The sequence below is a fragment of the Hoplias malabaricus genome, chromosome Y, assembly GCF_029633855.1.
Source record: "Hoplias malabaricus isolate fHopMal1 chromosome Y, fHopMal1.hap1, whole genome shotgun sequence".
Lineage (NCBI taxonomy): Eukaryota > Metazoa > Chordata > Actinopteri > Characiformes > Erythrinidae > Hoplias > Hoplias malabaricus.
This window is the reverse complement of record NC_089820.1, coordinates 63038367-63053321: the sequence shown is the minus strand read 5'-3', so window position 1 is coordinate 63053321 and position 14955 is coordinate 63038367. Positions and strand designations below refer to the sequence as shown.

Genomic DNA, 14955 nt, shown 5'->3' with positions numbered 1-14955 from the left:
AATAATTGAAGCAGACTATATTACGCCGGGCTGATGTGCGTGAGCTGCTCCTTTCTAGCATACACTCTTCTGCGGAGGATATGAGATGACACCTCCGAATCTAATGACAGCCAATAAGAAAAGGATTCCTCCACAATGCCGGTGGAATGAGGCTCGCTATGCCCCAGCCCTGGCGCCGGCGTCACAATACAATACGATAGCATTTGCATTTATATAGCGCTCTTAAGGTGTTGATTCAGGTGAAATATCACAAGGGGGAACGGATCTATCACCTTCAGACCATCTTCAAAAGGCCCAGGCGAATCAATCCTATATGTAAAAAAGCCAGCAGCTGGGAACGATTGACTTATCTCCGATATTCAGGCATTCACACTGTTATTTAAGGTGGACTGGTTGCCTGGGGGTGATAGGGGAAGATGATTCTTTTTTTTTTTTTTTCCAAAAATAGACTGAAAATGATATTGTAAAGTGCCAAACTCACCTAAGGAGGAGAGAAAAAAGAAGGCCAGCCTGTCCTCGCCTCATCCCAGATCTGTCGCTTGCCGTTAAATGTCACAAAAACAAAAGACAGCGACACGAACGCGGACATCGGAATGCCCAGCCAGATTTTTATCACCTCTCTACAGTGACCCAAGAATAGTTTACAAGAAGCTGGAGGACTGGTGAAAGCCTGTGTATGAAAGTGTGTGTGTGTGTGTGTTTTACCTGTTTTCTGCAGAAAATCTCAGCTCAAAGGTGACTCTTTAATAACAATGTGCCCAATTTGGGTAAAAAGTGACCTGTCCGCTGTCCAAAAGCTGTAATAATTCTCACAGCTAATTTGATATAGTGCTTGCAAGTCTGTGCCTCTATCAGCTCATGTGGCAGATCTGGGTAGTTTGCATCCCTCTGATGTGTTAAGCTGTCCCGTGGCAACAGTAGAAGCGATGGATAAGGGGTGGATTTTATCATGTCCTAAAGCTAATGTTGAAATGACATTTTTGTTGTACACATTCAGAACCTAATCTCCAACCTAAAGTCATAACATTAAATATAACGTTTCTCTTCCAACCTCTAACAAAAGACAGCAGTCAGTTACATGATCAATGAGAATCTTTCTGTGGAATCTATCCCCAGCTTTGTCCAGGCCTGGAAAAGCGCATCAGCTTTTTTTATTTGTGTTGGTTGCTCTGTGGCTATAGCACTCACATATAACAAAGTATAAAACAGAAGCTTTTTGCAGAAATAGCTTGTTGAAGCACTTTATCCTCATCTGTATTGTCATTTCCACAAAAGGACGGGCCGCATTATGAGAGTTTCAGCTTGGGCTAAAAGATGAGCCCAGTGCGCCACTGTAGGCTAATGGTAATTGGAAAGTGCATTAAAAGTAAATTTGGAAGAGCTGGGGACGCTCAGTTGAACTATACAATGTGACGAGACGTATTTTTTGCTCCACGGCTCAGAGATGACCCCGGGTTGCCGTCTCCAACAGAACGCATGACTGTGTTCTGTAGCCCGGCGCTAATAATGCTAATACAGCAGACATCTCAAAATAGCCTAGCTATGTTCCGGCTGGATGATAAACTGCGAGCAAGCATTTTGCAACAGTATAAAAAAAAATAGAATCTCGAATGCTAAGAAATACAAAGCCAGGGAAACTCAGCATTTCCTGCTGCTTTTGATTTAATCTTACAATGTCATTTGCTTCATTTTGTTGCTGTATATGAGCTAATGCTAAAAGCATTTCACAAAATCAAATCTTTTGTGGACTAGAATTGCTTCTGAATAGACAGCATGGTGTATATTTGTTTAGAAAGGTGGAGGAAAGTGATTTGAAGAGAGGAGAGTGTGTAATAAGCTTGCTACTATACTGCCGATGAGAGTCATTCTCTCTTGCTGAGTCACTGACGCTCATCTGATGCTCACTGAATGCATTTACATTCACATAACAATCCAATCTAAGTCAGATCTCAGTAGTTACCTGATTATTCAAGATCATTCCTATGTCTCAGATCAGAATAAGGTCTAGAAATCCATATAAACACTGGATTTTAGCTCAGTAATCTGATTTCTCAGAGCATGTAAAATGTATATTTTAAAATTCTCTCACTATCCTATATATGAAAATTCGTTTCACTCGCTCCCAACCACAAAGACCTGTCCAGCAGCTCGGGTCTCTGTCGGTAACCCAGGGACAGGAGCTATGTCCAAGAACAGATGCTTGTGTTTTTGTTTTTTTTAAATCTTCTCTCCATCTCAGCAGCAGTGTAGAGAAAGCTCAGTGTAGAGAAGGGCGACACTGCATAATATTAGAAATCATGATAAAGGAAACAGACATATTTGCAGGTAAAACTTGCCCATGTTTAATGTCTCATATTTCTGTGATATTACTGGCTGTTCAGAAATCAGACTATTCCCAGAGTTTTCCCATTATCTAAGCGTATGTAAATGTGTTGATCAGATGACTCACAAAAAAAAAAAAACTTGTGTGTGGTTATTGGATTATTACATGAGTATAAAAACACCAAGACTCTTACTGAGTCTGGAGGAAACCGACGCGGACACAGGGAAAACACACCACACTCCTCACAGACAGTCACCCGGAGGAAACCCACGCAGACACAGGGAGAACACACCACACTCTTCACAGACAGTCACCCGGAGGAAACCGACGCGGACACAGGGAAAACACACCACACTCCTCACAGACAGTCACCCGGAGGAAACCCACGCAGACACAGGGAGAACACACCACACTCTTCACAGACAGTCACCCGGAGGAAACCCACGCAGATACAGGGAGAACACACCACACTCCTCACAGACAGTCACCCGGAGGAAACCGACACGGACACAGGGAGAACACACCACACTCCTCACAGACAGTCACCCGGAGGAAACCCACACAGACACAGAGAGAACACACCACACTCCTCACAGACAGTCACCCGGAGGAAACCCACGCAGACACAGGGAGAACACACCACACTCCTCACAGACAGTCACCCGAAGGAAACCCACGCAGACACAGGGAGAACACACCACACTCCTCACAGACAGTCACCCGGAGGAAACCCACGCAGACACAGGGAGAACACACCACACTCCTCACAGACAGTCACCCGGAGGAAACCCACGCAGACACAGGGAGAACACACCACACTCCTCACAGACAGTCACCCGGAGCGGGAATCGAACCCACAACTTCCAGGACCCTGGAGTTCTGGGGTTGTGTGACTGCGACACTACCTGCCACCGTGTGCCGCCCCGTTGGTGAAGTTGTTATCAAATATTCTTACTGACTGAGTCAATGACTAACTGAATAAATAACACTTTTTGATGAAAAGGTACATAAGACTGACTCTACTAATGAAAAACTTGAGCTTCCAGAAAGTTAAGCCAAGTAACACAAATTCCATATCTTTTTTTTTTTCATTTGACACACTGCATTTCTTGAAATCAGGCTCCAGGCTCCAGGCTTAAGCTAAAGTTTTAGTGCCATGTAGTTGTTTTGGCTTCAGTAAAACTGGTAAAACTCTTGCCTAGTGCTGATATAACTGTAACACACACTGTCCAGGGTGTTTTGTTCCTGCCTATGGTTCCTGGTTGGCTCTGGTCCCACTGCAGCCTTGATCAGGATGCTATAGCAGTTACAGAAAATGAATGAATGAATGAATGAATGCCCATACCTCATTACAGCATACAGCTGTGGATAATATGCGCCCACGCTGGAGGACAGAACTAGGTTTTCTTGTTCGTTTGTTGGAAGTGTTTAACGAATTCGCAGAAGCAAATTCTGGTTTTCCCTCATCGTAGCGTCGCCATTCATTTTCGGCAGCTCTCAGTTCTTTAACAAGAGGCATGTTCAATGGCTTGATTGAGGAGATGTAGCTAATTAAGAGAGGCGCCGCCATCTGTAACATAGCCGGTGCCGTGCGGATCTCCATCACACTTTGCGCATTTCAATGAGGGAATTACGGCGAATCTGAGGAGGAACGCTTGGGCGATATCGCAATGAGCCGATCACTCCAGAGATCCTTGGACTAATGCTGTGTATATTTTTTTTATTTATTTTTCTGGCTGCTAAGGTTTGTTTCAGCTGGAAATGCGCTCATTAGATGCGACTATGAAGAGAGTAATTGATATGTGCTGGCAGGCAGAAAAGTGTCGTGTTCCCAATCAGCAGCCATTGGAACAGGGAAAGGAAGATGCAAGAAAGGAGCGAAGGAGCAGGACGGAGGACTAGGGATGGCTCCTGCAGGACAAAGGGAAGGGGAAACAGATGAACGGTAAATTAGCTGTGTGTAAAACAGGCGGCGTCCCTAATCTCGCCGCATAATTGGCACTCGCCTCTTTCTCTCGTCGGCGACAGATGACAAGGCTGTAATGGCTGTCTTCATTTGTCTTGCTTTATTGTGGCGTAATGCGCTGGCAGCATGGACCTGGCCTCACTCCTGGACAACAGGCTTATTAGGCTGCTTCTTTTCGCTGGAGGACTCTTCGCCATTGACGAGGGTCAGGTTCAACGAGTCTCATCTGAAACAGTTTGATGATGAATCGAGTTTTGCCGTTGTTTTGCAAACACAGACAATCTGCCAAGACAGGACTGTTGGAGAAAGTTTGCTTGAGACTAATGTAGCTAGTCATTAGTGAAGGTGATGTTTCGCAAAGGTTCCTCTGCCATTAAAAGGTTAGGGTCAACAAGTGTCATCTGAAGACAACAGCTTGGCAGAAATAATAGTGCATGGTGTCAGATGTTTGCATCATTGGATCTACAAGGCTAATATAGCTAGCAGAAACATAAGCATGTACTCAACCAACCAGTTAGCATCATGCTAAAGTAATTGACCTCTAATTTAAAGGACACTTGGCTGTTCATAAGTGTCATCGTCAACAAGTCCCTGAAATTGCAGTTTGTCTGAGACCTGTCTAAGACCTTTACCTCAGACATAGCTCATCTACCAAAGCCTTTATTGGAGCTGCAAAAATATTGTCGCTAACTGTAATGGCAAACAATTTTCCACCAATTAGCCTCAGGCCACAAAACAATGGCTTGAAACCTGAATGCTAACTATAAAATGTTATTGTTTCTTAGCAGCGGCACGGTGGAGCAGCAGGTAGTGTCGCAGTCACACAGCTCCAGGGACCTGGAGGTTTTGGGTTCAATTCCCGCTCCGGGTGACTGTCTGTGAGGAGCTGGTGTGTTCTCCCTGTGTCCGTGTGGGTTTCCTCCGGGTGACTGTGTCTGTGAGGAGTGTGGTGTGTTCTCCCTGTGTCTGCGTGGGTTTCCTCTGGGTGCTCCGGTTTCCTCCCACAGTCCAAAAACACACGTTGGTAGGTTGATTGGCGACTCAAAAGTGTCCATAGGTTGTGAATGTGTGAGTGAATGTGTGTGTGTGTGTTGCCCTGTGAAGGACTGGCGCCACCTCCAGGGTGTATTCCCGCCTTGCACCCAGTGATTCCAGGTAGGCTCTGGACCCACCGCGACCCTGAATTGGATAAGCGCTTACTGAAATGGATGGATGTTTCTTAGCAGAATTAGCTTTGTAGATTCAGTGCTAATCTAAAGTAGCATCTTTTGTTGATTACTATGGAATTTTTAGCATTAAAAGCATAGCAGGAAGTTGCTTCCCTCTGCCTTTGTCTTTGAGTGCAATTCTCTAATAAAATCAAATAAAATTTATTCAAAAAGTGGTTTATTAAAAATATCTCAAACTCAGTATATATCATCAAATCTTTAGTTATGTGTTGTGTCCACTCAGTGTTGTTCATTCTTTTCAGGAGACTTGTCATGGAGGTTGGTTATATTTTCTACTGTGCACTATCCAACCAAGCTAAACGCATTCTGCAACATTCCGGTGTGGACTCTGATGTAGGCGATACATTGATGTTAGTGAGTGAGGTGTTGTGCCCCGAGTGCAAACGACAGAATTACAATTATTACTTTTCATTCATTCCCATTCATTTCTTTTCAGTAGAACTTATAAGACTCTATTTATGCCTCTGGCCTCGTATTACTCTGACCCATTTTGCCTGAACGTACCCTATAGACGGACGGTCAGTGGTCATTTCTCTCTACATTCATTAAAATGCAAATGTGTAAAATGTGAAGCAGTCCTTTTGAAGAGGCTCATAATGAATTTCTGTGTTCAATAACGGCCAGAAATGAAAGCTGAGTTTGTGCTGAATCAGAGGAGACAGGTCACTGGGGGAAGGGGGGGGGGTGGATTTCACCAAATGAAAGCCTACATCAAGGAGATATGCCCACTTTAAGGCAGGGATGAGGGCCTCGCTGGGTTTAGGGGCTGAATTTATTCCGAAGACTTTGGCTGTGGTAGTAAACAGAGATTTTGTTCCTTCTTTAAGGGTCCTATTTCTTCTGTTGTTTCACGATCAGGGGCAGTGAGAGGACTCATCTCTGCATGATTGTTGTTGTCCATGGCCTTAGAAATCACTTTGCATCGCATAAGAGAATGGAGATTTAGGATGAGGCAAATTCACACTGCATGATTGAGCAGAAATAAGAGTGATAAACAGAGAGAGAGAGAGAGAGAGAGAGAGAGAGAGAGAGAGAGAGAGAGAGAGAGAGAGAGAGATACTCATGACTTCAGTAAGAGAAAAAAGTGAGATGAGAGAGCAAAAAGACACATAGAGAGGGAGAAAGAGTTTTTAACGAAAGTTAAAGTAAGAAAGATTGGAGAGAAAATGGCAGAGCATCAGAGAGATTAGAGAGAGAGAGAGACATGAGAGAGAGTGAGAGAGAGAGATAGAAAAAGAGAAAGGAAGACTCTTGGGGTCTGAGAAGATAGATAAGTCTCTCTCTTTTCTCTCTCTCATTCTCATTCTCTCTCCCTTCATGCTGTTGACCCTCCATCCTCTCATCCTCCCTCTCTCTTTCATTTCTTTCTTCTGCTCAGACCTCCTGCACACTATTAAGTTGTGCTTTGTCTGCGTGGGTGAAGAGGGAGGGGAGGGGGAGGGGGAATGCGGTCACACAATGGCCTCAGAGCAAAGGACAGTTTAGAGGGGAGGACGATCATGAGCAGGAATGATACTGAGAACATATGCTCACGTGAACTGACCACTGAGTTCCACTCACTTCTCGGCTGATGAAGGAAGTCTCAGAAACTGAGTGTGATATCACAACGTCCAGTCTGTACTGTGTCCACCGCTGACCTTGAGCTCGGCGTCCATTCTCTTCAGCAGACGTTCTTTCAGCTTTTTCAAGACGTCTGTGGCCACAGCTCCAAAGTTCAGTCTCAGATGTTGGTTGCACTTTCTGCTTTTCACGATCTTATTCGGTCTGGAGCAGGATGGCTCTGCGAAGAACAGTGAATATAAATGTTCTTCTTCTGTGTCTATGTCTTTTTTCTCAGTGTGGGCTTCCTGTTGGCTCCACGTCCTTTCAGACCCATAGTGTTGTGTTTTATCTGCTGCCGTTTAAAAATGAAAGTTGTAAGAGGTGTTAATGTGATGGGAACAGTTTCTGTGATCAGGTTGGTAGGGGTCCCATTGATTTTCCTTTTCGTAATGGAAGTGGATCTGGACAGTACATAACTAAACATAAGTGAAAGGTGGTCTCTGATTTACTCTCTCTCTCTCTCTCTCTCTCTCTCTCTCTCTCTCTCACACACACACACACACACACACACACACACACATACTACACAGGTTATTAATCTAATAGCATGTATTGCTTAGACGTCCAGTCGTGTTTGCTGACTGAAGTAATAAAGCAGCACCGAAACCATAATGACCTGCATAATCATCCGCAAAATTATGCATACAATAAAGATCGCACACAAGACAGGGGCTTCTGCCAAGCAGCACTTTTCTCATTGATATTGGACTCACTATTGGAGAATCACTGAAACAATGACCACTGCACACTCACGCCTCACTAATTACACTGAGCCGACATGAGCAAACACAAATGGAATTTCTGGCCATCTGAGTCCTACAGACTTTTATTTTGGCATGGATTTGGGATGAATATTAAATTCTTTCTGGGTGCTGTAATCCTGGAGCACATGGAGGAAACCCATGCAAACATGGGGAGAACACACAGAACTCCTCAGTCAGTCACCAAACCCTAACCCTAACCCTACAGTAGAAGATCATACAAGAGAAAAACAAACTGGTTCCACAATCCCTATTCCCTAAAAATCAAGGGCACTAATATTTCCCACATTAAATTTTAAGCTAGCATTACTCAGGTTTGCTCAGCACTGGAACAGCAGTTACATTGTGCTACATATGACACAGTGCATTATGGGTATACCGTATTTGCCAAAGCACAAGCTAAAGTAGTGCACTGTGGGATTTCAGAAGTGCGCTGGATATTCTCCACTATGTTTTCGGACACCATTACTCACTACAGCACTGTTTGGTAAATAGGGCACCATTGTGGCCAAGCCAATCACATCTTGGGTTTATGGATAGTTACATGGCAGCAAAGTCCCAAATGTCCTCGGAAACACACAGAAAGGGCCAAATCCGTTGGACAAATAGAGCATCTGTTGGAAAAATATCCCCGGCTTTGTATCTGTGGCTTGGAGTTCTCCATCAGAACGCTCATAAATAAAGGCTCTCAGCACCAAATGCAGGAATAAACAAGTCAATAAAACCGTTGTTGGGTTTTACAAAGAGAAGACAGGAGAAATAGAGATGCAGAAGTTATTTATTTATCAGCCTGTGTGTTGGACTGTGTGTACAAACGGCCATTATGAGTTTCATTGTAGAATTCCATGGAAATCACAAGGGATTTTCTACCCGCATGAGTTGTTTTCTTCCTGCTTTTAAATAAGACGATAAAGAGGCCTCTGAGAACGAGAAATAAGTGGTTGTTAAATTGGCCTATTGTGGTTCTTCACCACAAATAAGTGGCACTTTCAAAAAGTACAGTTTACATAATATTTATCACAGTTTAGAAACAATGCCATGGAAGAGGCTTTATTACAATATCATGCATTAATTTTCATTTTTACATTTTTTTGATTATTGCTTACATTGTCTCTCTTCATTCACGTTTGTTTCGATCTCAAAATTAGGACGTCTCCAATTGATCCGATGAGATGTGCGCTAATAAACACTAGTTATATAAATAATGGTTATAAACTTGGAGAGTTAATGAGGTCTAGACCAAACATGGATGACAAATCAAACACAGAAATGTTCTTCTTTTTCTCCCTGTAGTTGCATTCTGACGTGGACAAAGGGGAAGGAAAGATAAAGTACGTCTTGACGGGCGAAGGGGCCACCACCATTTTCACTATCGACGAGAACACAGGTGATATCCACGCCACCAAGAGATTGGACCGTGAGGAACAAGCCTATTACACTCTGAGAGCCCAGGCCCGAGACCGGGTCACCAACCTGCCTGTCGAGCCAGAGTCTGAGTTTGTCATCAAGGTCCAGGACATCAACGACAATGAGCCCAAGTTTCCAGATGGCCCCTACCAGGCCCACGTGCCTGAGATGTCTCCAGTGGGTGAGTGATTGCAGTTATAATGAGGCTAGTGACTTACTGGCATAGGGCATTTAGGATTCAGGTCTTTAACCTTAGTGCTGGAATATGTCAGTTCAGCTTCTTTCAGTTCATTCATTCATTCATTCATTCATTCATTCATTCATTCATTTATTCACAGTCGGTCGGTTTCTCAAAAGCAAAAAGACAAAGGGCTTGTGTGAGAGGTCACATTACAATAGCAAATTCACAATGTCACATACTGATTCATCCTCCTTAATTGGATTGGATCAAGAACAGAATCCCTGTAGTTTAACTGTCCTTGGTGTTTGTGTTTTGGAATACTGGGATGTAATGTGAGCACTAGAATTTGACGTTAAGAAATAACTCAAAATGAGAAACCATTTCTGTAACCACTACATCCTTATCAGGGTTGCTGTGTCTCCAGAGCCTATATTAAATCAATAGACGCAAGGCAGTAACACACATTGGACAGGCACCAGTCCATCAAGACGATCACACACCCAGGCACAGACCAAACTCCTCAGTCTTTGGATAGAACCCAGGACCCCAATATTCTTTTGCTTTGTAACAAGTACTAACGGAAAAATAATTCAGAACAATTGCACTAATCCAATTCATTCATTGCCTCCCACAAATATTTGCAGCTAGTTTCAGTCTAATTCAGTTTAATCATTCATTCATCTTCACACAAAAAAACAAAACAAAAAAAAATGCTTCATTCTGATCAGGGTCATGAAGGGTCAGGAGCCGACCCAGAATCATTGTCAGCAATTGACTTATCTAGCCCCATTTTAATCATTTTACTGTAGAAATCCTTTAAAACCTCACGGGCTTCTCTACAGTTTCTCATTGAGTGGAGTGGGATTTTGGAAAAAGCTTATTGAACATTCTAACCACGGTTACATTTGTTGGTAAAACTTGGGCAGTTCAGTTCAATGTCATTTTCTTTCATTTCATTCCAGTAATGTTTCCCTCTTTATGTGTTTCATGGGCAGAAATATAACAGATATATTCATCTTATGGCAACAGTTTCAAGTGTCTAATGGCAGAATTGATAGAGTAATTTAAGCCTGTAATTACTATCCAGTAATGTCCATGACCTTGTTCTAGACTGGCCAGTTGTGTCCTTTGGCATAAATGGTCATTCTTGTACAAAACATCTCAGAGTACTTTTCTTTGAGAAGCAATGCGAGGGTTAATTGACAGCATGGCATTGTGGTGAGAAACACGCATTTGTTTAAAGCAAACACCTTTAGATGACTCCACAGACTGATGAACCCAGAGCAAATCAATCACTGGGCGGACAATATTTACTCTCTGGACGCTGCTGAAAGGAAGGTTTTATTTGCCGCTGTTTGACCATGCGGCGTGTAATGGCCAACAATCAGCTGGAGAGAGTTGACATGCTGTTTTATAAGAGCCATTAACATGCTGGCCACTAGTGTCCATCCAGAACCCGAGAGCAAAGCCATTAGCCCTAGCCAGCGCACGCGACCTCGTTTCTCATTGACCGCGTTACAGATCAATTTCAAATCATTAGCGGCTGAGCGCTGATGAATGGACTTGATTAATGAGAAAATGATTAATTTAATTTGGTAATTAAGAAGCAGGAGATTGTTTGCGGCTGCAGACCTCCGGTGGCACCTACACACACGTCTCTCTCTCTCACTTCTGACTTCTGGGTGTGCAAATTTATAACAGATGCCGGCGATGACCGCCTCGCCCGGTCATTTTTCACACATTATGACGTTATTAAGATGTGAGTCCGGCTGCATTAAAACGTTATTGTCCGGTCAGTCGGCCTGAACACGTGACGTGGAGGTCTAGGAGTTTCATTCTTCCACTAATTTAATTCTGCTAGCAGCTGAAAGAAAGTTTAGCACTGCCTTGTGTTTTATCACCTTTCTGGAGTGAAATGGGCCTTAGATCAACTTTATGAATTCATGAATACATTAAGGGCTAGCAGCATAGCCAGCTACATAGACAACTAGCAAACTAGCTGGCATTAGACAGCAAAAGTGCTAGTCGGGCATTAGACATCTAAATATAGAATTAGCCAACTGGCTACTATCATAACATCTTAGCTACCGCAGACCACAGGCCAACTACTAACTAGCTAGGATTATGCAGCTAAAATGAGAATTAGCTAACTAGCAACTACCATGGAATTAGCTACTTAAAAACTATCCAGGAATTAACCTGCTATAAAGTGAAGTTAGCCAAGTAGTACTACAGTGGTAAAAGCCAAATAACAAGTACCCTAGAAAATCATCTTCAAAGATATTAACAAACTAAACAGAGAGTTTGCCAAATATTTTCCATGAAATTAGCCAACTAAGCTTAAGGTTAACTACCAATCTGCAAGGTTTTAGCAAGCTAAAATTACAGGTAGCCGGCTAAAAAGAGAGTTAACCAACATGCAACACTCATAGCAATAGCATAGCTCTGTGAAATAAAAACTGGTGACCATGCAGAGGGTAGGGCAATTAAATGCTTTATGGTTATGTTTGGTGTTATGGTTATATTTAAGGTAGGTTTAAGACTCATTTTCATGTTGAGTAGGTGTCAGAAATTCATGATAATGCCCACAAAAATCCACTATATTTGGTACAAATTGTACAAATTCCAGAATTGTCTTAAATAAATAAATATATATATATATATATATATGAATTCAAAAGCAGGCTGGAGTGAGATATTTCTGCAGTTAGATCTACACGTTTGAGTAGATATCTGAGGCGTTGACAGGTTTTTGAAATGTAAGCTAATGTCATGTCTTTTTAATCATGTTGCACATCAGCAAATGATGGAAGAGAACAGGGAAGATGCACAAGAAAGATGCAGACTTTAAAAGAAAATGCACTCTTTAAAGTTGTTGAGATTTTATATATATATATATTTCTTTGTGAGTGAGAATTCTGAGCTTCACTTCTGTCTTTTAAGTTATAAGTTATATGCAGTTTATTAAGGGTCAGGCACAGGGCATAGATTTGGACACACATGACTTGGTTTAGCCTCTCAAAAGTATTCACAGAGATGATGTAACAAAATCCCCCAAAGTTTCAGTCAGAAGTGGGCTGGATTTTCAGCTTTTCAGCTACTGTTCTTCTGGTGGGGGAGGTTTGGTTGGTCTACCAGTGCTGAAGCTGAGAAGGACCCCATGGCATGATACTGTCACCACCATGTTTAACCATATCAATGGTATGTTTTTCACCAGACTTAGTGCGTGCTGTTTTACCAAAAGTCTGAAATGTTACTTTTGGCAGTTCTGTTTTTAGTAATTTGTTTGCGTTTGACATTTCTCTGCTTGTGTGGCAATGTTTGAATGAATATTAACGTCTATGTTAAACTGGAAGCAGCTTTTGTTGGAAGATCCAACTTTTACCTGATTTCAGGACTGTAAGGATGGAAGCGGCTCAAAAGGTTGCTGAAATGTTAACAGTGTTTGTTAAATCAAGGTTTCCTGCTTCTATTTCCGACATGAAATGTATGACTAACGTCTATGTAATGGCTGTTTTGAATGGAATAAATTATATCCTGTGTTATGATATATTGTGTATATGAGATTCAAGGTCAGTGGAAAAGCAGGTGGCTTCTCAAAGCTTCTTTTAAGAAGGCAAAGGTGGTGAAAGGCTGTATCAGTGGCAACTGTGGCTACTTTGAAGAATCTAAAATAGAAGATTTGATCTGCAATTTTGTTTGGTCACTGAATAATTCCATATGCGCCTTTCCATCACTTTGATGTGTTCAGTCTACAGTGTGGGAAAGATTCTAAAAAGAGGTGACACTCCCTTTTTATGTGAGAGTCCAAACACTTGACAGCCACCGTGGAGTCATGTGCTAAAATGTGGACAGCCACTGATTTAAATATGCTAATGTTGAAATATTTACAGTACATACAAAACCATACAATACAGTATGTGGAATAATAGTGCAGTGGAAAATCAAAGACCTCAGATTTCACGCAATATTACAGGATATATTTGGATTCTGAATGTTGCTTTATTAGTTTAGAACAAAAACTGAGATGCTAACTTTGCTAACAAACACTGGAAATCAATAGCCAAATAATTTCTGTAAAAACCGACTGTTGTTTGTACGTGGCTGAAGTTTGACGATTTTATTCACAGATTGATTTACCACAGAAACTTGAGGTGTTTCGTTTCGTAGCACTTTCCATAACGTAGTTAGCCGTCTTCTGAGTTTGGAAACATTTTCATCTTAAGTGATCCGAAACAGCAATAATAAGTCTATATTACCCACCTATGGAGCACTAATACAGCAATATCCTCTTTTTGTCAGGACAGGACAGAGAGCTGACACTTGCGGAACACAGTAAACAGTTTAATGACGTTATCCAAAAGAGTAATCAAAAGTCAAGCAAGGTTCAAAAACAGGGAGCAAACAGTACCTCAGAGGATAAGTGAAAAGCGTAGTCGAAAATCAGGCAGCGTTCAAAAACCGAAAAATACAGACAATATCAAAAGGGACAAGGCAGGAGACGTAAACCGGAATAACAGGCAAGAAGTAGGCAACAAGAAATCATCAGACTGATAACAAGAGAATGCGTTGTAAGCTGGGATAAACCACTGCAATACTCGGCAGAGAACAGTTCAGAGATAGGGGTATATACAGGGAAACAAACAGGTGTGCGTGATTAGAATTCCAGGTGAGGGAGACCGGTAGGTAGTCATGTGACTGATGGGTGCGTTCTGGGAATTGGAGTCCTGGGATGTAGGCGTGACACTTTTCAGTTCATGCTTTTCAACATTTGGAGTTCTCTCCATTGTCTAAAAAACTCCAAATGACCTCTGCCATAAGCAGAGAAAGAGAGAGAAAAGGACTAGCATACAGAACCGTGACAGTTGTTTTTTTTTTTTTTTTAATAATTTACAGACACTGGAGCTTTGTAAACACATTAGATCGGTTTCCAGCACTCACAGGTTTCCAAAAACAATTTGGGGTATTTGGGTGACTACTCACTTTAATGATTTGTTAGCAATATTAGCAATGATTCGTTTTTTCTAAACTGGCTAAAGAAAAGTCTGACTGTAAATAAGTTGTTGCCAATAAACTGCATCTTGGGTCTGTAGAAAATCACGTACATTTGATTTTTCCTTGAACAATTCCTTTAACATATGGTGTGAAAATCATATTAACATTTACAATTTACACTTTTAGGGGGCTTTATACACCTTGACACTTGGTACTGAGCATCTTAGGTTCATATGCAGCTGAGGGTTACATTATATACCCTGGGTTTGTTAATGCAGATACAAGATACAGCTGTATGAGCAACGGGTGCACATTAAAGCAGCTGAATTTGTTTGTTCTTAAGTTTTTGGACATAAAGTGTAGATGGTGTCTTTGGGGACGTAAATTAAAGTCCCATCTCATCATCTAATAGCGAGTGCTGCTGCCTTTCAGCAGCATCCCGTTCCTTTTCCCAGTGGCATTTTCCAGATGTTTGGGTTTCAGATTTGACA

At 42.0% G+C, this 14955-nt stretch overlaps 1 protein-coding gene across 2 annotated transcripts in view; it reads left to right on the top strand.

The window, feature by feature from the left end:
• The window catches only part of LOC136678006 (cadherin-7-like), a 72880-nt gene that overhangs the window by 11774 nt on the left and 46151 nt on the right, over window positions 1-14955 (top strand). Inside the window, exon 2 of one of the 2 annotated variants that reach the window (XM_066655753.1) lies at window positions 9175-9469. In XM_066655753.1, coding sequence (XP_066511850.1) covers window positions 9175-9469 — 295 coding nt within the window. Of the gene's footprint in view, window positions 1-9174; window positions 9470-14955 lie in introns of those variants that run through there. The other variant, XM_066655754.1, reaches the window with a different exon arrangement.